Here is a 20,437-nt window from a genome sequence, read left to right on the forward strand (position 1 = left end):
GGCCGAGAAGCTGCTTGAGACAGTTTCCTACCTGATTTACTAGCAATACTGTCGCGACCGCCTTCTCCCTCGAAACCCGTGCCAATTAGCCACCTCGTATAAGTCAGTCAGACTGATCACCCCCGTGCCTCCGTCCCGCTGCCAACCCGGGTCCTGCGACCCGTTACACTTTAGCCTAGCTTGACCTTATTTGCTTTGTCTAATTAGCTATTTAGAAAGACACTAAGCTAGCAATAACCTTTGCAGCTGTATAGGCAAAGTATTAGTATAACTAAAAGCACTGCCTAGTCAAATTTAATGTTAACAATAAGGTTTTCCTTTGACTTTACCATAGCTACTACCTTTCTAGTTAACCTTTTTGCAAATGATTTTAGCAGCATGCTAGACCTTTTACGATTCTTGAGAAAGTTGGCAAGCTAGCTTACAAATTAGACTTTTCTAACAATTGGAATATCTACCTAGTTATCTTAGTATAGCACTTGGTTTTAGATACTAGCAATAACAAGGATCTCTATAGCTAGGTTTAGCCTCTGCCAAGCTTAATCAACATTAGCCTTGACAAGTCTAACAGTAACCTTAACAACTTTAACGCAGTATACAAGATAAAGCAGCTAGTTAGGAAGCAAGAGGTTAAGATTGGCTGCAGCTATATGGCTATAACTTAATATCTAATTAAATGGAAAGGTTAAGGCTATAAGTATAACAAGTGGAAAAAGGTAGCAAATCTAAACCACTTACAACGCCTTATTGACAAATATAAGGCTAGGGCAAGCAAGCTTTCTACTAAGAAGACTAAAGGCTAGAAGGCTAAAGCCTCTAAAGCTATAAAGCTAGCTACTAAGCTAACTAAAGGACTGGCAAAGCTAGCTACTAAGCTGCACATATAGCAATTAGGCTGTTGCATGCAATAAGCTTGACTTACAAGGATGTTAGCAGTTAATTTAACATTGGCATGTGACTTATTTAAGCCAATTATGTGTCTTGTTAGTTCTAGGATTGGAAGAAGGTTAATCTGTTGTATTAGAATTAATCTTAGGAAATTGACAATTTTAGCACTGTAGAATCTAGCCTTTTGAATTGTTTAAAAGCGTCTAGATTCACAATATTTGTATAATTAGATAATCTCTGGATTTTTTGGTGGTGGTAGCCTGACTAGTTAGGCCAATTAGGCCTCTACCAATAGCAGCATTGCCATGTGACACCTAAGGGCAGGTAGATCCTTTTTCAAGCCTGGCATATTGATGCGTAGGGCTTGGTGGGGTAGAAAGGATGGTTTCTACTGGCTGTAAATAGACAGTGAGGGCGGGGCCCGAAGTGGCCCCGGGGGCCTGTGACCTGGCCTATGCGCCAGCGCAGGTTAGTCAAAGCCTACGCGCCCTCTGCGTAGAAACCACTGATTAACATCACCACTTTTACTTCGTACAATATCACTAGATTGCTATTGAAGTAGCCCCCTGCCAACGCGCCAAATGCCTAAGAGTTCCCACGCATTACTAGCACATAGTGATAGTCTGGGGGATGACATGATCATACGACTCAACGTCCGTGATCCAACTCTTCTCGACCCAAAAGTGCGTTACCAGAACGTCCAAGAACGATGCTAAGACCTGCGATCCTTGAAATGTGTTGTTCGAACACAACGGAACAGTGTAGTCCATTGGATCCGTCTGCGCTGGCGGGGTACTGGCGGTGGTGGCATACTTGATGTCATCATCCCTCGAAACCCCACAGCTCCTCATCAAATCCGTACAGTTGAGAACACCGTTGCTGCAACTCACTTCGGCGTCGAGAAAGTCCCATCCTCTAGGAGCCTTGAACTCCTCGATACTTCTGTTGAATGCTCGGTTGAGGTCGTTGAATAGGTCAGGCGATATCAGCATTGACCACACGAGATCGGCCACCTTGGGGAGCGATCTCGATGCCTTTCCAATCACCACCATGTCCCCGATCGTAAAGTGGGCACGGCCGTGCAGGCGAATGTGTTGAAAGTTGTTGCAGAGCACCATGGTGTAGTGCAAGCACTCACGGTCGTTACAGGTTGTTGGCCAATCTTTCAACTGGAGCTCGGGGAATACGGCCTCCTCATTCTTTGGGTTTTCACAAGCTCGGTTGATATGCCGGTAGACCTCAGCAACATCCGAGGCCAACCACTTGGTTGGCGTGAAGTAGAAACCATCCGGCTTGATAAATCCCACTGCTTGCTTCATCAGCTTCAAAAGGTCTTCGTCCATGAACAGATCTCCGAGACGGTACGGCGTTCTTTTCTGGTTGACGTCGTCGTAGTCAACATATGCCCGGCTGTATTCTGTGCAATCCTGGATGCTGAGGCCACGGCTGTTGGCCAGCTCGCCTTGGACGACGACGGAGAGGAGGCCCTCGCACGGCACAAAGACCTCCATCTTTCCCAGCCCTTTTTCGCGCATTCTGCGGAGCATGTCCCTTAATCCTCCTAACTCTGCATCCAGTTCGGTTTCCCAGTCCGATTCGTCTTTGCCCCTTGGATTGTTGGGATTTCGAAGCTTTTTCATGATGTCCTCCTTCGACGGAGCTTTCATCAAGTCCTCAAATAGGTCGTCGTCTTCTCTCCTCTTGAGACCAGCATCGGGAATGGGGGTGTGAGGTGTCGCCACGGTTGTTGAAGCTGTCGAGAGATTGCGCTTCTCAGTTGGAGCCCCAGTCTTACCCTTCATCAGGCCATCAAAGTCGGGGCGGCTGTCGTCTGAACCTGTCTTCTCGAGGTTCTCTCCCGCCTCACGGCGCTTGGCGCGCCTCTCAGACCGTTCATCCGTGCCTCCAAGGTAGAGGGCCTTTTTGTCTCCAATCATCATCCCATTGATGGATCGCCACAATCGAGCGACAAAGCTGTGGTCCTCGGTCCGTTGGGGAACGGACTTGAAGAACAAGTGGACTTCGGGACTGATTTGGTCGGCAATAAGGGCCCTCCTTCGATACTCGACGATGCATCCGTTGGGGCCTTCACGAAACTGAAGCCATCCCAAGGGGCCCGTCCAATGCATGGGAAGCTTCATGGGTTCCTTGAAACTGGGCTTCTGTTCCGATGACTGGAATCCAAGGAGGCTGCATATGGCAGCGAGACTCTTCCCTTCCCAGCGCATGGGAACGATGCCATTCACCAAGTTGGGCTGCGGGCTCATTTGGTAAAGGTTTTGATCATTCAACTTGACACCAATAGCGGCAAGGAAGTTGACCCAGCTGGCCTTGGCGAGTGCCTTCTCTGGATCCGTCCTGCCATCCTGAGGGGTCGAAGCGGGTGCCCCTGGGAACACAAACTGGGGGTTCCAATTCGCCTTCAGGAGCGAAGGCACGGTTATTGTTGGTGTGTTGATTTCCTGTTGCTGCAGATCCGGTGAGCCTGGCGGCACAACAGAGCTGATGAGGGAGACGAGAAAACATACCAGGCCCAGGAGACGTCTTGTTCTGACTTTGTCGTGCCAGGGTCCCAGCGCCTGCTGGGACAGGCCGGATGCGTAAGCTCGGTGCTCCGTGAGCAACTGTCTGACGGCGACAACGACAGTAACAACAGTGACCAATCCAAACACTGCAGCAATAACCGAGCAGACTGTCGAGATATAATCCGCCACGGAGATGCTCTCAGAAGCCATTGGTGATGTGATTTGTTTTTTATCGGCGAGCGCGAAGTTTGGGCGACGGGCTTCATGGAGCTGTATCGCAACCAGCGTCCCTAATAAGTAGCAATATAGCAAGGTGACGAGCAGGGGTGTGATATACCCAAATCATATTATCGGGCGGCTCAGAAAGGGCGGCAACTGCGCTTCAGCTAGAACTTAGCTAGCCAGTTGTGGTAAAGGAGAGGGAGGAACAGAGTGCGGGCTTGAGCCTGGGCCCAAGTCAGAGACTCCGTGTCGCAAGAGGAGTGGTGCTTTCTGTGCATTGTGTAACGTGTAGGCAGATGCCGCTGAGCTGGCTGCATCTGACATGTGCCAATTAGGGCGACACGAAGCGAGCCAGCAGGTGGAGGAAAGCGTTCCTCGACGACTGATTGGTGGGCGGTGCAACCTGACATGGTCTTGGGCAGAGATTGTCAACGACCACACCACCCTCGACCCCTCCCCAGTCACCAAAGCAAGAAGGTCGGCGAACTCTATCGGCCCGGTGGATGGTGCAGCCTGACAGGGTCTTGGGCAGAGATTGTCAACGAGCACAGCACCCTCGACCCCTCCCCAGCCACCAAAGCAAGAAGGTCGGCGAACTCTATCGGCCCGGTGGACGGTGCAGCCTGACAGGGTCTTGGGCAGAGATTGTCAACGAGCACAGCACCCTCGACCCCTCCCCAGCCACCAAAGAAAGAAGGTCGGCGAACTCTATCGGCCCAAGGTCGCCGCATCGCATCCGAGACCCTCCATAAGGTATTTTGGCCAAGCCCAGCCCTAAGTTGGGAGCCCGTCCCCTCCTGCTCACCTCTGTCCATGCGATCGTTTGCAAACTGGCCCGTCTTGGATACCATCGTGACAAATCAGCATGTCTTCTGTTGTGGACGACTGTGTCGATCCCGTCAACCCTTCTCCACCCCCCAACAATGACAATGGCATTCAAGCTCGCGACGACCCGGAACGTGGCGATCCCTCTCGCCATCTCCGGCCACCGCTGGCACCCTTCGTTGATGTTCCCAATGACTTCACTCTTGGCATCCGTCGTAGACCTACGCTACCCGTTTCTTCTCAAATCCCGACTCCCCAAGGCTCAGAGGACGAGGATGGCGGCATCAGGGTCAGGCGTAGGAGATCCCAGACGTCCGAGTCGACCGATTCGTCGCTCTCCAACGATTCCAATGATTCAGAGGACAAGCCCTTTTCCGATGGAGCGCTTGAAGTTATGGCGAAGCTCGACACCCTCGTGGGCCTTGACGACGTCAAGAGCCACTTCAGAGAGCTCGGGCTGTACATACACAACAGCCAGGTGCTTGGAGTGGAACCTGGCGACGAGCGCTTTCACGCCTTGTTCCAGGGGAACCCGGGGACAGGAAAAACCACAGTCGCGAAGCTGTATGCTCAGTTTCTCGAGTCGATGGGCGTCTTGGAGTCGGAGGATGTGGTGGAGACCTCGGGTGTCAAGCTTGCATCCAATGGACCCAAGGCTATCATGGACATCTTCGAGCAAGGAGATGGTGGCGTGTTGTTCGTGGACGAGGCCTACCAGCTTGTTGCATCTCACTCAAGTCTTGCTGGCAAACAAGTCCTTGATGTCATCCTCGGCGAGATGGATAGCAATCCCCCAAGATGGGTCGTCATCTTTGCTGGCTACAAGGAGGAATTCGACCCCTTCTTTGCCCACAACGACGGCCTCAGCAGCCGCATCCCTCAGGTTCTGACCTTTGAAGACTTTTCCAATGCTCAGCTCCACTCCATCCTTCTGAGTTTCTTTCAAAAACGCTTCTCTCGACACAGCTTCGAAATTGAGGGCGGGCCGGATGGTCCGTTTGTCGGTGCAGTTGTCCGTCGTATATCCCAAGGTCGCGGGAGGCGCAGGTTTGGAAATGCGCGAACCGTTCGGAACTACTTCCAGAGAATTTGCCAGCGTCAAGCCCGTCGACTTGGTCAACTCGACAAGCCAACAATGAAGGATCGTTTGTTCTTCACCAAGGAAGACCTGCTTGGACCGAAACCGCTGGATGTGAAAGCCACAAGCAAGACATGGGCCAAACTGAATTCGCTTATTGGGTTGCACGAGGTCAAGAAGTCGGTCGACATCATGTTCAAGATTGTGGACACCAACTACCAACGAGAACTCAAGGGCAAGCGACCCCACACTCACTCACTCAACCGCGTCTTTGTGGGCTCGCCGGGGACAGGAAAGACAACGGTTGCAAAGCTCTACGGCAAAATCCTTGCCGAGCTTGGATTTTTGAGCCAAGGAGACGGTACGTCCAAACTCTTGTGGCTTCACGACAGGCAGCTGACCCCAGCATCTGTCTCCAGTGGTCATCAAAACTCCGGCAGACTTCATCGGTGATGCTGTCGGCAGGTCGGAATCAAACACGCGGGCCATCCTCGCGTCGACTTTAGGCAAGGTCCTGATCATTGACGAAGCCTACATGCTTGACCCCGGCGATGCCACGGCAACTCGAGACTCCTTCAAAACCGCTGTGCTCGATAGCATTGTTGCAGAGGTACAAGGCAATCCTGGCGACGACAGGTGCGTTCTCTTGCTCGGATACGAGGACAGGATGGAGTCGCTCTTTCAGAATGGCAACCCTGGGCTGTCAGGCCGCTTCATGGCTGACATGCCATTCCGATTCGCCGATTTCTCGGCGGAGGAACTGGGCGAGATTCTCAAACTCGATCTCAGGACCCGCCACATCGACTATGAGCCGGCTGCCCTGGTTGCTGCGATTGACCTACTGTCTCGATACAAGTACAACCGGAACTTCAGCAACGCAAGAGAGGTCAAGCTCTTGGTATCCGAAGCAGTTCTGCGAAACCAGGAGCGACACATGACAAGTCAAAATCATGACGAAGACTTTGAAGCTTGCCTTGAACCCCAGGACTTTGACCCGTGGTTGCGGCCACAGACGGTATCAACAGGCAACGTGGTCAACTGCAGAGCTGATCTGACAGGTCAGATATCGGACTCGGTCATTGAGCAGTTGGAGAGGTACCTCCCGACCTCTTTGAACCGCGACTTGAACCGCCATGTGCCGCGAACCTTCGTATTGAAGGGGCCACCGGGTAAGTAGCAGCATTCTCCTTTCCTTCCTCTCATTCCGAGTACTGCTCGCAGACGCTGACCTAGACATCTTGTCCCTCAGGCACCGGGAAGACAACGCTCGCCAAGTACATGGGGAAGTTATTCCGTGACATTGGCCTCCTTCCAACCCACCAGTCTGTCGTCTGCTCGGCAATCAACTTCATCGGGCAACACGTGGGACAGACTACGCCCAAGACTCGAATGCAGCTCGAGAAGGGCTTCGGCAAGGTCCTCATTATCCGCGATATCCACCGACTTGCGAAAGGTGGCTACTCGAGCGAAGCTCTCGACGAACTCACCTCGTTTGTGCGCACCTTCTCTGGGAGAATGGCGATCGTTCTCACAGGGCCCTCGGAGCCAGTCGACGAGCTGTTGGCCGAGAGACATGAACTTGGGACCATGTTTCCAGATCGCATCACCTTCCAAGACCTCTCACCTCGGGACTGCCTGAATCTGCTGGACAGGCTAATTCACGATCTCGAACCCACCGCAGAAACGCCCTTTTTCACATCGCAGGCTACCGCGGAAATGTTTCAACAGGCAATGTCGATTCTTACCATGTTTGAGGGCTGGGGGAATGCCTCGCTTGTTGCGGTGATCAAGACTCGCATGATCCAAAAGGGGGACACTGAGCAATTCTTGGCGCGTACACGAGATCCGGGGGTCAAGCACCGCTGGAAGCTCACGGAAGGGACGGCCATGTCATGTATCAGGGCTCTGTTCCACGAGATCCGCAACACGGGTGCTGCGGTGAGGAAGGTTGTCTCTGAGCCTGCCAGCAATACCGGCGAAACCCAAGAAACTCCCGAGCCCCAGTCGGGTACCGACGTCACCCAACCGACACAAACGACGATCGAGGCGACTTCGGCACCCAAGCGGGTGGTGCAGGCGACTCATCAGGTTGAGATTGTAGTCAAAGATAATTCGAAGCCCATAGGGGATCAGGGGCCTGGGGAAAAGGAGTCCAAGCTGCGGGACAAGACGGCAGCCAACGCAGCGACATCAACTTCAAAGGCCTCAAAGTTGACGGAAGAGCAAATCAAACAACGAGACAAGAATCAAAAAGACTCTGAGAGAGAGAAGCAAGCCGTGCAGGAAGCTATTAAGCGGATGGGTAAATGCGAGCAAGGGTACGACTGGGACAGGGTTCCTGGTGGCTACAAATGCCAGGGGGGCACTCATTTTGTGTCTGATGCCGATGTGGCAGATGCTATTCGATGAAGACAGATTCGGATTTATTAGATTTGAGTAATTAAGTTGGCGTGCCAGGGAAGACCCTTGAGACCTACCGGACTCCCACAGGCTACCAGTAGATTCGCTGTGGGGGTTGTCCGCCCATTCCTGTATGTCGTGGAGAAGGTCGACGCGCGTATCTAGACAGACCGCTCGCTGTGCTCCTCGGCGCAGGAATCGAATGCGGCATTGTCGGCAGTCGGGAGGTCGATTTCTCGAGCACTAGGAGCGGTCGGCGTCTGTAGTAGTGGTGGATGATGTACTTGCCGCAGGGGAGACGTTATGTGTGGTCCTACATACAGCTATTATATGAAGCTGGCATCGGTGCTGAGCATGTCAGCATCATGGCCGTGGCAGAGTTCCTTGTTCACTGTGGCCGGGACTGTTGTGCCGGCGTGAATTTGGCAGAGTCAATATTCAAAGCCTTTTAGTCCGTGGTGGTGCTTAGGAAAGGAAGGATAGGATCTTGGAATCTTGGATTTGCAGGGTGCATGATCAGCGTGCAGAACATGCGATGGTGGCAGCGCTATGCGTTCATGCTGGTCCTCAGCATCTGGGTCGATTATGCCCGTATCAGGCATCATCTTGACGACTGCCTCCTCCCCATTCATTGCTGCCGCCATTAGCGGCGCCCATGCGCCTTTGTACCTGATAAGTAAGTCTATGATCTTTTCATCTCCCTTCCTCTAACGGCCGTGACATGAGTAGGTTAAGTCTGGGCGGTCCATGCGTCTCAATGCCGTCTCAAATATCTTCGAGCACTCGGGCCGTTGACTGCGCATGATGTTTCCGTAATCGTCCCTGGATATATATCCCAGTCTTACACAAGCAGAAAATCATGCGGAAAAATTGTTATCCATCGTACAAGTCCTGACCATGTGATATCTCCGCTCGGAGCTTGTACATTGTCCATAGGGGGGAGGGGTTCCAATCATTATAACAGCCCAAAAATCGTTGAATAACCGGACGATTGTAGGCCGGCCTAGACGCTCCTTGTAGAAGGCAGACTACGTCGCCCTCCTGTACGGATTGTTCTGAAGCTTGGAATTAAAGGACCGATGGGTATATGAGATTTGGAAAAGGGGGGGGGAACGTCCTCCACGCATGATGGCGAATCTATAATCGTCCGGAACACGGTTGAGATGCGAAACATGAAGCAAACAAGCCATACTATCATCCCATTTCCACCCAAGGCTCCAGCTCTAGCCGTTTCTCATCAGCACCCATCCACCCATGGCCACTCAAGCCGAGTCGGAAGCCAAGTGTGTTTCTCGGCGGATCTGGAACCACTGCATGCCCCCAGCAATGGAGATGCCGAACTGCAGAAGCCTATCCATTTTGTTAGACCACAAACGTCAGTTAGTTGGCAAGGAAGTGCATACATGGAGCTAAACATGCAGAATAAAATGGCCGCCCCAACCGCCGCCGTCGCCGGTGTCGAGGTAGGCTTCGACCGGACCAGGTCGCCTAGCATGAAGGACACCAGGAACCCTGACGCGATGGCGAACCCCACGCCGATGGCACCGTCATAGAGCATACGGGTGAGCGCGTGGGAGCGCCGATCCAGACTCACGACGAGGAATATGTCCACGGCGCTGACGGAAAAGGACGTGATGGCTGGCGAAAGTATAGGCGACATCCAAGTCTCGCGGTCGATGGAGCGTAGGGCGACAACGGAGAGCGCGATTTCGACCAGGCCAAAAGCTGCGAGAAGCATGCGCGTCGCAAGGAAGGTGGTACGGTGGGGAGACGTCGCTGGGTAGGCGCGGGCGGTGAGGTGGGCAGCCGCACGGCTCCTAGGGCAGGTGTGGGTTGGTTGGGCGGGCGGGTCGATTCGGGTGGGCTTTTCGAGGCTGTGAGAGGAGAGGGAGGATAAGGTGCTGTTTGTTCGAGCCGGGAAAGGCATCATTGCGATAGTGGTTGTCCTTCGATAGCTTGTGTTAGATTTAGATGATGCTAGATGTATATTAATGCGATGAAAAGATGTCCGGATTGCTAGGTCACTTGGATGGCATTGTGTCGTTGCTAGAAGGAAGGAGTTGGCAAGGGTTGGATGAGTGGGATGGGTTGGATACTTATCGCCGTTGAGCCAGCAGGCCGTATTTCTCGGGATTTCAGCCTTAGGAGTCACGCGAATAGTGGGGCATGACTTCAATTCTGACCACCCGGAAATTTGTGGGGGCTAGGCTGTCTTGTCTGCCAAAGCCATGACAACAATCCAATAAGGTGCCTGCCTTGTTTGGTCTTTGATGGTGTCACTGCGCCACTCGTCTCGGTCACTGGTTCGGTCCATGTACGGATTACGGATCCGTACAGTGCAACAACGAGCCCATCAGGTACTGTAGATGTGAGCCTGAAGGAACATCTGTACGGAGTACACGTAATCTCACCAAATCGATGGTGCAGTGCGCGGGGCGCACAGAAGGGAGTAATGATCTGGGAGAGAGTCTCCGGCCGGATATGAGTTATTCCGGATTACGGTTACACTGGACCTTACTGCAGAATTATGGCGCCACGGCTTTCGTACTTGGAGAAAAACAACGCACACGGGACGCACTTTAATATACGGTTGGAGACCACCTGCTCTTCTTCTTGAGCTGCTGATCAGCAGGCCCTGACCTTGCCCCTTTGTTTTGTTTTTGTTGTTTTGCCCATTTGCCCCCCTTACGGGGCGAAGTCTAGGACTTTGCCTTGTTTTCAGTATTTGCATAGAGGCTTATACAGGGCTTACCTCCGCATTACCTGGACGCAGCCTCGAAGTCTCTCGTTGTTTAGTTTTAGTTCTCTAAAGCTGTCTGGCCTGCACAAGTTGGTGTTGCTAGGCTAGCTTGTGTTACAGTTTGGCTGTCGACAATGCTCTGTAGGATAGAGAGTATCTAGTCAACCTAACTACTGAACCGGCACCATCAAGCGGTCAACATCGGGACCCCAAGTAGTCCCATCCCCCTCAATGACAATCGTATTATCCGATCCCTTCTTCAGCTGAGCGTGGAGCGTGCTGCTTGCCGGATTCCCAGTAGCCGGTAAGAAGGCCACTCTCTTTCCGCCATCCCCGTTGACCTTCACATTCGCGTAGCGCGGGCTACTGTCTCCGTTGAGGAACTTGATCCGAATAGTTGTCAACCCGTCAATATCGCTCTTAATGCCACTAAAGGTGACACTGCCCTTGTCAGGTCCCCCGATGTATCCGGCGGCAACCCCGTTCGAGCACGCGGAGCAGCTGACGTCCCTTGCCTGACCGCCGTAGGTTGCTCGTTCGCCCTCGTAGCTGTTCTCGGCTGGCGGGTTCTGCCACGACGCGGGATTCGACGTTGGAACCCAGCTCACAAAATTCTTCATGGTGACGCTGGTTCCCCTGATGTCCAATGGGAGCCACACGTACGTGCTCGCCATTAGATTGTCTGAGACCCACCTATCTCCCATATAGATCGCGGTGCTCTCGCTGGTCTTGAGAATATAAGTTGTTTGTGAATCATAGGTCTATCTTAATGTAAGTCATTCAAGGTCTTTAGGTCATCGGAAGATTATGTTGGTAGAGGATAGCTCGGGAACTGACACATCGCGCAAATACTGCCCGGGGCCGGGGGGGGGCTTACATTTGTCCCACTATCTGCGAATTTCTTCCACCCAGACCAGCCAGAACTGAGAGAAGTTGACGTCGTGTACTGGTTGTCATTTGCGTCCCATCCAGTCATCATGGACGCGAACATGTAGTACGTATTGCCCAGCTTGATCATAGCTGGTGCCTCGACACGGTTGCCGCCTTCTAGCTGCCACCCAAAGACGTTGGTCGTAGGACTTAGGAAGTCATCTGAGAGAGCAACGATGCGGAGGCCGTAGTTTCGCTACTGAGTTTCAGCGTCTGCTTAATATGCGTAAATGAGGAGCAACACACGTCCTCGGTTAGCAGGTAACCCTTGCCATCATCATCCTTGAACAATCCCATATCGCGACTCTCCCTTCCTAACCTGCAATATTTGGAATTAATCCCCGACAAATTTGAGGGCGGCCACCTGTTACTTACGGTTGAAAGCTTCGGATGTACTCGTACTTCCCACACACGGAATCCCCAGTCGCCACAGCGACCTTTGCTTCGCCGTAGCTACTACTGTCCATGTGCATCCAAAGCACATACTTCTGGGTTTTGTCATTGTAGATCACCTTGGGTCTTTCTACCACACGGTTGGGTCCGAGATCGCCAGAGCTGGTTCGGGACAAGAGGGCGCCAGCAAAGGTCCACTGGACGAGGTCCGTCGAGGAGTAGCAATTGACGTTGGAAAACTGGCCACCGCCGCTCTTGTCCTCGCCGATTATGTAGTATGTGCCATTTTCTTGGAAGAGACCCGCCCCATGCGCTTGGAGGTGTTCGCCGTCGGGCTAGACAGTTGATTAGATGACTTTGGCTCTGTGAGACGCATTGAAAGCACTACTGCCAAATGAATACGAGAGCAGGCTCACAGTTGTCCATGTACTTCCCGGCACGACTTGCAACGAGGCTGTTGCAAGGCGAGAGAGCGTCGTTGTGAGAGCGATTGAGAGGAACCGCATCTTGTATGATGGATACAGATGAGTTGCGAAACCACCTTGAAAAGTCGGCCTAGGCATAATAGCCGGTTGATCGAGCCCTTTATACCTGGACATCGCCATTGATAGTGCAGCTGTGCGGGGGTACAATTTGGGGCGCGGTCTAGTTGGTGGACAAATTAATCCTCGGAGCATCCACGGTTGCGGTTGATTAGAACACTATAGTTGGTACAACTAAGAGCTTGCCGAAGACATACAACGACCACTCAATACGCCATAAAGGCCGCTCGGGTTTGGCAACTAGGAGCAGATGGGACCATTACTATCTAGATCACATGCTAGCCGTACCTCTAAGACTTTAGACTTAAACCAAGTCATTTTTTATATGCACAGAATTACGCATGTCGGAGGTATTTGAGATAGCGGGTAAAGTCACTCGTTTTGTATGTCTACGCAATGTGGCGGCGGAGCGTGCGCCGAAATGCTACCGTTACAATACGCAATTACGGCTCGGAGGCCTTTGGGGATCGACCTTCACCGCCTCAGTCCCCCTACCTTTTCGAGGCTCTGCATCTGTACCGGGTTTTCGACCCGAGGCTTTAGCCGCAATAGCCCCCCAACTTTGCTACATCGGCGAGCGGGTGGGCTACTCGCTCCCAGTACAGCTGTATGCCAGACACAAGCCACTGTGTGTATTGCAAAATGCCATAGCACTTAAACACTGAAACACGGGACTTTCACTAAGCTATGGGGCCCACGTCGTCGAGGTCATCGGCTCCTACTCGGTTGGAGACTTCCTGTGCACCATCCTCATGTCTCCGGTGACCGACTGCCACCTAGGCGCCTACCTCCGCAGCGATTGCGGCACCAGGAGTGACGGCCGCCGCCGCCTAGTACGCTGGCTTGGCTGCGTTACGGACGGGCTGGCCTACCTGCACTTGCAGCGGCGCGTCAAGCACAAGGACGTTAAGCTGAAAAACATTAAATTTAGTCCATGGCGACAACGTGCTCTGGACAGATTTTGGCATCGCCCACGAGATAGCCGGCGCCGACCCCACCTGCAGCCCAACCGCTCACGCCGACACGTACAGCGCACCCGAGGTCGCCGCCGCCAAACAGTCGTGGCAGGCGGTGGCGCGGACACTGCGAACCCTAGCCACCGACATCTTCTCGCTAGGCTGCATCTTTGCCGAGCTACTGACTGTTATCTGCGGCAAGACACTAGCCGATTTTGAGAATCGCCGCCGCCAGGGCACCGGTAACAAGTGCTACCGCGACACCAACGGCAAAGCTGCCTCGGGCTAGCTGGAAGAGCTCCGGCCGCAGTGCGCCATCACTAACGGCGCCCCAGGAACCATAGTCGACTTAGTAAAGGGGAGATGCTGTCGAGGGCTCCACACAAGCGGCCATTAATCGACGAGCTGGCCGACAAAGTTCCCCACGCCGTGTGAGGCATAGGATATACAACAATGTATCTACATATAGAACAGAGATACTAGCGTAGGCTGCATGCAGATGACTATAAATGTAAAGGTAGCCACTACTATGTAAACGGATAAAACCACACTTACTTGGAAGCGCTATGCCTTGCCTTGCCTTTTGCTAGGAATACTAATAAACTTATGTTGCTTGTATTAAGCTACTTTAGTATTTAACCGAAGTTTGGACGAATTAACACGGCGGACGCGCCAAGGAATAATTATCCAGTAGTTTTACAGATATGTGATATGTGTGTCACGCTAACTAATATTTCAGACGCGTAGTGTATCCGTTGCCAATTTCCCCCTCTTCGCCACTTCGCTGCTCCAACGCGTCTTAATTATCTATCGCCATTGACTTTGCGGTTCTTCAAACCTCTACGCTCACACGGCTAAAGAATCGAGTACGATGTGGCCCTTCGACGTCCCAAGCGCGCCCGTCGCACCCACCAGCTCAATCCTGGACAACGGGCCCAGTCTGACCCCCGTCTACGCCCCTCACCCATACTATCCCCTCGAAATAGAAATCACCGGCTATCTCGCCAATCAGTATGGCGTGCCTACTCTGATCGCCCTTTTTGCTGCAGGCTGTGCCGGCATCTTCACTCTCACCCACATTGTTGTCACTCATATCCGGCCGGGCTTGCCCACCTCTGAGCTCCTGACCATTCTCTGGTTTGTCCTCTCGGGCTGCATCCATGCCTTCTTCGAGGGCTACTATGTCTACAACTTCCGCGCCATGGGCGGGTTGCAGACCCTGTTCGGCCAGCTCTGGAAAGAGTACTCGCTCTCGGACTCGAGGTATCTAACCAGGGACCCGTTTGTTCTCTGTATGGAGACGATCACTGCAGTATGATACTCGCCATTCTTTGAGTCTGGTCATGTAACTGATGGTGAGATAGGTCTTCTGGGGCCCCTTGTCCTTTGTCGTGGCATACATGATCTCGACGGAGCATGTCCTACGCCATCCGCTGCAGATCATTGTGTCGCTGGGTCAGCTTTACGGCGATGTGCTCTACTATGCCACCAGCATGTTTGACCACTACATCTTTGACAAGTCGTACTCGAGGCCGGAGCCGTACTATTTTTATGGATACTATGTGTTTATGAATGCGTTTTGGATTGTTATCCCCACTTGTATGTGCCTCCCCAACCCTTAACCCCCCCGCGGTAGAGGTTGTGTGAGAGAGTGAAGTGAGCTAAAGAACAATGTCAGGTCTTATTTTGGGCAGCGTCAAGGCGAGTGGGAGAGCTGCAAACGTGCTGAAGAAAGTTGGAGAAAGAGCGGGACGTGATGCCATGAGTAAGAAGACAAAGACGACATAAACAAAAGGGAGCGTTTGTATTATCCAGTATTAATTATACTCAGTCTGAGATGCAGGGCATCTTAATACCCAATCGTCTTCCACATTGCCCACTCCGTCTGTCCGCATATAAGTCCCGCCCCATACTCATTTCTCGTGGCCACCTTAACCCGATGCATCCTTGGCCTCGAAGTCCTCGGTCCTATAGGAAACCAAATTCTCGTCTTGACCGCCTGATCCCCATCGACTGCTTCAGTCCGGTCAAACGTCTGGATGATCCGAATCAGCGCGAAACCAGCTCTTCGTTCAACGCAAACTGCTGGCCCATGTAGATTCTTGTTCCGCCCGAGAATGGGATACAATGCCAGCCCAGCTTCTCGCCATCCCATCTCGTGGGGCGGAAATCCTCCACGCGGGGACCCCAAATATCCTCCTGCCGGTTCATGACGTACTGTAACATGCCGATGAGCTCACCCTTGCGAACCGCCACGGGGAGCTTATCGTCCGGCCCGCCGCCATGGGGCAGGATTGTGCCGCACCTGGCTTGGCAGAAGGTGAGCGGTGCGACGGGGAAGAGGCGCATCGTCGTGTCCTGAAGACAACAAGACAACGCTATGGGTCAAATACGCATAGGCAAACCTGTTCTAGAACAGCCCGCTGGATATTATTGCTGCTTCAACCTAGCAGCCTTGCCAGGACTAAGGTGTGTTAGATTTGTGGCGCAGTGTTCCCTCCTATAACTAGGATAAAATATGCACGAAATGGTCTAGTGGAATTCATGTGAAAGTGGTGTAAGTCAGATGCTATGGTGCTTACTGCCGTCGGGCACTGGATCTATCCGACAACCGAGGGGGTTGACCACATGCAAATACACCTGATTATTTCTGACATGACTAGAACCATATCTTAGCCAACAGACTCGGGTTAGGTGTCTGACGGGTTAAGAATAGCATCTCCGCGTCGCCCAACCAGAAACAATAACGCTCCAATTGTGCAGCATCCCAAATCTTAGCGCGAGTACCTTGCGGGGCAACATCGCCGATACTTACCATGTTTATACAAATGCCAAGCGTGCCAAGCTAACAGCGCCACGCGGCGATGTTCTCGCGTGGTATTTTAGTTTTTAGGAAAAGGGGGTAAAATGTTGCGATGCTAATTTTGGCAAGGGTAGTGTTGACAAGCGCCTCACATGTTTGTGCAGTGACTCGAGAAATGACTGTATATAATCATCCTGGGAATCCCAGCTTTGACATAACATTTTCCCAACAATTCACCACTATCAATCCTCTACGCAACAAGTGCGGGCCATATCTTTGTCACAGTTCCCATCTTCTCGTCCTACTGAAATCAGTCCAGTGAGTTACCAACAAACTCAGTCAAGATCAACCCGTCTAACCACCAACTACAGATCTACCCATTCTCAATCATTTCCACCAAACAAGCGAAAACAGAATGAAGCTGTCTCTAGCCATCCTCTCCACCGCCCTTCTCGCCCTCGCTGCCAATGTCGGCGCATCGGCCATCCCGATTGAGGAGTCGCAATTAGCCGCCCGCGCCAAAGTCAACCCTAGCCAGCTCAACAACCTCGCCAAGGTGGTTTCCCAATCCCGGTCGTCCATCCAGTCTCAGGCGAACCAGGTGGACTCCCATTCAAGGAGCGTGCTCAGTAGCTGGACCGGTTCGGCAGCGAAGGCTTATCAGAAGCAGTTGTCTCAGTTCGACGCCGATGCCAAACACCTGGCTGCAGAGATGAACAACATGGCTCAGAAGCTGAAAGCTGCGGCGAAGGCAGCTAGTGGATAGACGAGAGTCATGTATTAAACACCCAGGTATTTAGAAATACATACTCAGCTTAGCCCACACCGGCGGTACCATTTGTTGCGCTGTAAGAGGGATAGTAATTACTATTTACTCCTAGCTATTCTCTGTGTTTGCGGTTCCGGTTGCTTTCTCCCAGGCCCAAAGCGGGGAGAACCATGGCCTCTGTTGCATCGCCGGCTCCGAAACATCGTCCTCGACTTGCCCCTGAATCGTGGCCGTGGACCATAGCGTCATTGCCGCATAAGCGGTCTGGCGGTCTCCGTTGTTTTGTTGTTTCGGTTGCGACGAAGCGAGTCACCCTTAGGCTAGTGGCCTCTGGAAAGGTTTGCAAGATGAATAGTATTTCACCCATTGCTACTGTCTTGGCGATGAGCGAACGGGAGATGTCGATATCATGGGGACTAGTACCCGGTCCTGTGGGGATATTAGTAATTATCTCTGAAAACTGGTGGTGAATCTTGAGTTGATCGATAGTGGGATTCTCCGTGATGATATTGTCAATCTCAATATGAATGCCGGTTGTCCTGATCCGCTTAGGGTTAACCGGAGGGCACTGCTTGTTTTGTTGCCGTGAACAGCTGCTAGACTCGCCGCGTCGAGGATCGGCCCAGTCATGTGGCCCGTTATTGTTGTAAGTGAATTGTTGACTGACACCAAGCGTTTGCTGGGGTCCTTTCCTTGTACCTACACTCATCCGGAGCTGCCGATCCCTGACAGAAATATCAGTGCTGGGGTCAATTCACACATTGGATGTAGAAAGCTGGATGGGAGAGGAGAAAAGTCAACCAAAGCATGAACGATCGTGGAAGGTGAAGGTAGACGAGTGAAGTGATCTATAATCTAACTAACTAACTGCTTCAGCTATTGCCAAACTCCCTGTGTTTTAATGGAACGTATTTTTATCCGCGAGAGCGTCGTTCTCAAGAAAAACCTCGATCTTCTTGGTCATTTTGGGAGTGATATCCTCGCAGGCGACAGCCAAGCCGATACCGACTAACCCAAAGGCCAAAGACGCAAGAGCAGCGTTGCTAATAATTAATAGACCTCAACATCAGCTTCAGAGAATGATGATTGACAAGACATGGAGCTAACGTACCGAAGACCAAAAGCCGCAGCATACTTATATGCTACTCCAACAGCCTCGTTCACAGCGGGTGTTACGCCGGGGACCTTGGAAATAGCAGCCACGCCTTGGGGAACCGCTGCCATAAGCTGGTCCAACGAGGAGCGGGGCAAACCGGCATCCAAGGCCGCCTTGGGGATGAGTACAGCGCCCTTAGTTTTCAGGCCGTTTCCGATGGCGCTGGAGTAGCACGCCGATGCCACTGCCCCCCCGGCGTATCGCGCCAGGCCGGCCAGACCGCCCGATATACCTAGGTATATTTGCGGTACACCGAGCTGCGTGAAGGTCACGGCGAGGTAGGCCGCCCACCCGTACGAGATATGGCCGAGGACCACGAAGGCAATCATCATGGCCTTGTTGTACGGCGTAACCAGCGCCATCAGGCTGCCCCATAGGACAAGTGAGAACACCGACCCGACGAGCGTCCATCGCCAATGGCCAATCTTATTGCCAAAAAGGATCAAGAGGAGCGAGCCAAAAGGTAGGCCCAGATTTGCAGGCAGGGTCAGGAGCATCTGCTCAGATGCTGGGGTGTTGGCATCAATGTAGAAGTCGTCTGTAAACATGTCAGTGTCTAGTAGGAAGAAAGTGCGGCGGTAGTGGAGGAGGAGAAAGCAGCGTTAGGAGATGGGTGAAAATGGGGTTTATAGGGGAAACCTACTCAGCATGGTAGGATAGATGACTGCAAGTCCATAGAAGAATCCAACTACGATGAAGGACAGACAGAACGGAGCTGTGAATTCCTGGCCTTTGTGGCTTCGGAAGATCTCGGTCGGGCAAAGAGGATACTTGACGCCGGAGAACCGCTCCCACAACCCAAAAGCGGTGATTAACACGAAACCAAGTGTAAGGCATATGATAACCCTCTTATCGCTAGCTGGGATGTAGGTGGTGTAGACAACTGCCTTCAGGTTAGCGAGATATTCTTCGTGGAGCAGAGTAGGATTAGTTTCGCCTCACTTCCAACAAGCACCATCACAGCGCCAGGGGTGAATAAGAGGGCCCCGATCCAATCTAACCCTCTTAGGGCATCTCTCCATGGAACACCTCTCGGGTGCTTGGGAGGGACTGCATCATAAACCTTAGCATCAACGCCTCGATCACAGGGCAGGAACAAGGGTCCGCGACATACAGTAGAAGAAAAGAAGTCCGAAGAAAGCAATGCACGAAATGATAAACCCTGCCCAATAGATGTACTTCCAGCGATCATCGTCGTGAATGATGGCAGCACGACCTACCACAGGGCCAATGATAATCATCAAGTAGACAAACCCGTCCGCCAGGGCGACCCCGATGTGCCTGTACCGATTCGGCAGCAACTCAGGGCACGCGATCAGCGCGACCCCTGCTATCCCTGAGCCAGCACCGTTGAGGCACAGCCCGGCAATGAGTTGGTTTGAGTTATTGGACGTCGCGATCACGGCGTACCCGACGGCGTTGATGAGGTTGGAGAAGAGGAGGAAGGGCCGGCGGCCGAACAGGTCCGAGTTGCACCCGAACAGGAGGATCGTCACCGTCGCGGCTGTCGTGATGCAGGGGACGACCCAGGCCGAAAGGGAGCTGTCGCCGAATGTCTCCAGCAGCTGGAATGCGACGGCCGAGGTTGTTGGGGTGGCCCTGTGATGGGTTGGTTAGCGCAGGCGAGCAAGTTGGGGTTTAGACAAGTCTTTACCAAAATGGGACGCCGAAACTCAGTGAGAGGAGCTACGTGAGTCGGTTAATTGGCCACATTTCCTTGCTGATGGCTCTCTCTCTTGGCGCAGTGAGGGTTACGCACAAAGACACACAGCCATGCTTTCGCTGTGACGCGCTCCTCTCGAGACCCGTCTACCTCTGCGGCGGTCTCGTCCACCAAACTGTTGCCACCGTCTGAAGACTTCAGGCGTTGTTCGACCATATCGAGGCCCGGGGTTGCTCCCTCATTTTTGCGTACGTCATCTTAGCTCATCTCTGTTGCCGTGATATGTTGTTGGTTGTAAAATGCTCTGTTTGCCCGATAATTAGGTGCGAGTATTTGCTGCGGAACCGGGACTTGGTCTCGTCTCATCAAACATCTATATATTTTTCAGTCCATGGAGTGCATCAAATAGTCCAAACGTGTCGTAGTTCGAAGTTCCTCGCCCAAGACATAGACCTTCACGGATTAGCAATCTGGTTACCCCCAAGCTGCAAGGCCTAGAAGCTACCCCATGGGGAACCTGGGACCTGTTTAACGCTACGGTAATTGA

General features: G+C 52.6%; 9 protein-coding genes across 9 annotated transcripts; 4 read left to right on the forward strand and 5 right to left on the reverse strand.

Annotated features, from left to right (window-relative positions):
* Window positions 1-1,493: 1,493 nt before the first annotated feature.
* Window positions 1,494-3,666, reverse strand: QBC33DRAFT_613519 (uncharacterized protein; the record flags this gene model as incomplete). Its single annotated transcript, XM_060432549.1, has 2 exons — window positions 3,417-3,666; window positions 1,494-3,356 (listed from the first exon to the last, which is right to left on the reverse strand). The coding sequence occupies exons 1-2, from the start codon at window positions 3,621-3,623 to the stop codon at window positions 1,494-1,496; spliced, it is 2,070 nt and encodes a 689-aa protein (XP_060279843.1). The 5' UTR covers window positions 3,624-3,666.
* Window positions 3,667-4,332: 666 nt separating this feature from the next.
* Window positions 4,333-7,993, forward strand: QBC33DRAFT_573087 (P-loop containing nucleoside triphosphate hydrolase protein). Its single transcript, XM_060430686.1, has 3 exons — window positions 4,333-5,899; window positions 5,958-6,707; window positions 6,788-7,993. Exons 1-3 carry the CDS (start codon window positions 4,501-4,503, stop codon window positions 7,945-7,947), a joined length of 3,309 nt encoding a protein of 1,102 aa, XP_060279844.1. The 5' UTR covers window positions 4,333-4,500; the 3' UTR covers window positions 7,948-7,993.
* Window positions 7,994-8,891: 898 nt separating this feature from the next.
* QBC33DRAFT_213089 (uncharacterized protein) lies at window positions 8,892-9,989 on the reverse strand. The gene is made up of 2 exons (XM_060422689.1): window positions 9,342-9,989; window positions 8,892-9,288 (listed from the first exon to the last, which is right to left on the reverse strand). Exons 1-2 carry the CDS (start codon window positions 9,866-9,868, stop codon window positions 9,201-9,203), a joined length of 615 nt encoding a protein of 204 aa, XP_060279845.1. The 5' UTR covers window positions 9,869-9,989; the 3' UTR covers window positions 8,892-9,200.
* Window positions 9,990-10,848: 859 nt separating this feature from the next.
* Window positions 10,849-12,507, reverse strand: QBC33DRAFT_458753 (xylan 1,3-beta-xylosidase; the record flags this gene model as incomplete). Its single annotated transcript, XM_060424899.1, has 5 exons — window positions 10,849-11,439; window positions 11,556-11,804; window positions 11,855-11,927; window positions 11,984-12,336; window positions 12,418-12,507. 5 exons carry the CDS (start codon window positions 12,505-12,507, stop codon window positions 10,849-10,851), a joined length of 1,356 nt encoding a protein of 451 aa, XP_060279846.1.
* Window positions 12,508-13,295: 788 nt separating this feature from the next.
* QBC33DRAFT_562499 (uncharacterized protein) lies at window positions 13,296-13,788 on the forward strand (the record flags this gene model as incomplete). Its single annotated transcript, XM_060430213.1, has 2 exons — window positions 13,296-13,356; window positions 13,475-13,788. The coding sequence occupies 2 exons, from the start codon at window positions 13,296-13,298 to the stop codon at window positions 13,786-13,788; spliced, it is 375 nt and encodes a 124-aa protein (XP_060279847.1).
* Window positions 13,789-14,246: 458 nt separating this feature from the next.
* QBC33DRAFT_548854 (Emopamil-binding protein) lies at window positions 14,247-15,360 on the forward strand. The gene is made up of 3 exons (XM_060428903.1): window positions 14,247-14,811; window positions 14,864-15,098; window positions 15,178-15,360. The coding sequence occupies exons 1-3, from the start codon at window positions 14,371-14,373 to the stop codon at window positions 15,285-15,287; spliced, it is 786 nt and encodes a 261-aa protein (XP_060279848.1). The 5' UTR covers window positions 14,247-14,370; the 3' UTR covers window positions 15,288-15,360.
* On the reverse strand, window positions 15,294-16,038 carry QBC33DRAFT_548856 (cytochrome P450). Its single transcript, XM_060428904.1, has one exon. It carries the CDS (start codon window positions 15,846-15,848, stop codon window positions 15,549-15,551), a length of 300 nt encoding a protein of 99 aa, XP_060279849.1. The 5' UTR covers window positions 15,849-16,038; the 3' UTR covers window positions 15,294-15,548.
* Window positions 16,039-16,453: 415 nt separating this feature from the next.
* On the forward strand, window positions 16,454-17,135 carry QBC33DRAFT_548858 (uncharacterized protein). The gene is made up of 2 exons (XM_060428905.1): window positions 16,454-16,620; window positions 16,674-17,135. Exon 2 carries the CDS (start codon window positions 16,718-16,720, stop codon window positions 17,066-17,068), a length of 351 nt encoding a protein of 116 aa, XP_060279850.1. The 5' UTR covers window positions 16,454-16,620; window positions 16,674-16,717; the 3' UTR covers window positions 17,069-17,135.
* An 834-nt stretch (window positions 17,136-17,969) lies between these two features.
* Window positions 17,970-20,106, reverse strand: QBC33DRAFT_562503 (fungal trichothecene efflux pump; the record flags this gene model as incomplete). Its single annotated transcript, XM_060430214.1, has 7 exons — window positions 17,970-18,114; window positions 18,183-18,765; window positions 18,871-19,110; window positions 19,170-19,277; window positions 19,342-19,826; window positions 19,882-19,913; window positions 19,987-20,106. The coding sequence occupies 7 exons, from the start codon at window positions 20,104-20,106 to the stop codon at window positions 17,970-17,972; spliced, it is 1,713 nt and encodes a 570-aa protein (XP_060279851.1).
* Between the last annotated feature and the right edge of the window lie 331 nt (window positions 20,107-20,437).

Source organism: Phialemonium atrogriseum, assembly GCF_030411735.1.
Source record: "Phialemonium atrogriseum strain 8032-3 unplaced genomic scaffold QBC33scaffold_29, whole genome shotgun sequence".
NCBI classification, from domain to species: Eukaryota; Fungi; Ascomycota; class Sordariomycetes; order Cephalothecales; family Cephalothecaceae; genus Phialemonium; species Phialemonium atrogriseum.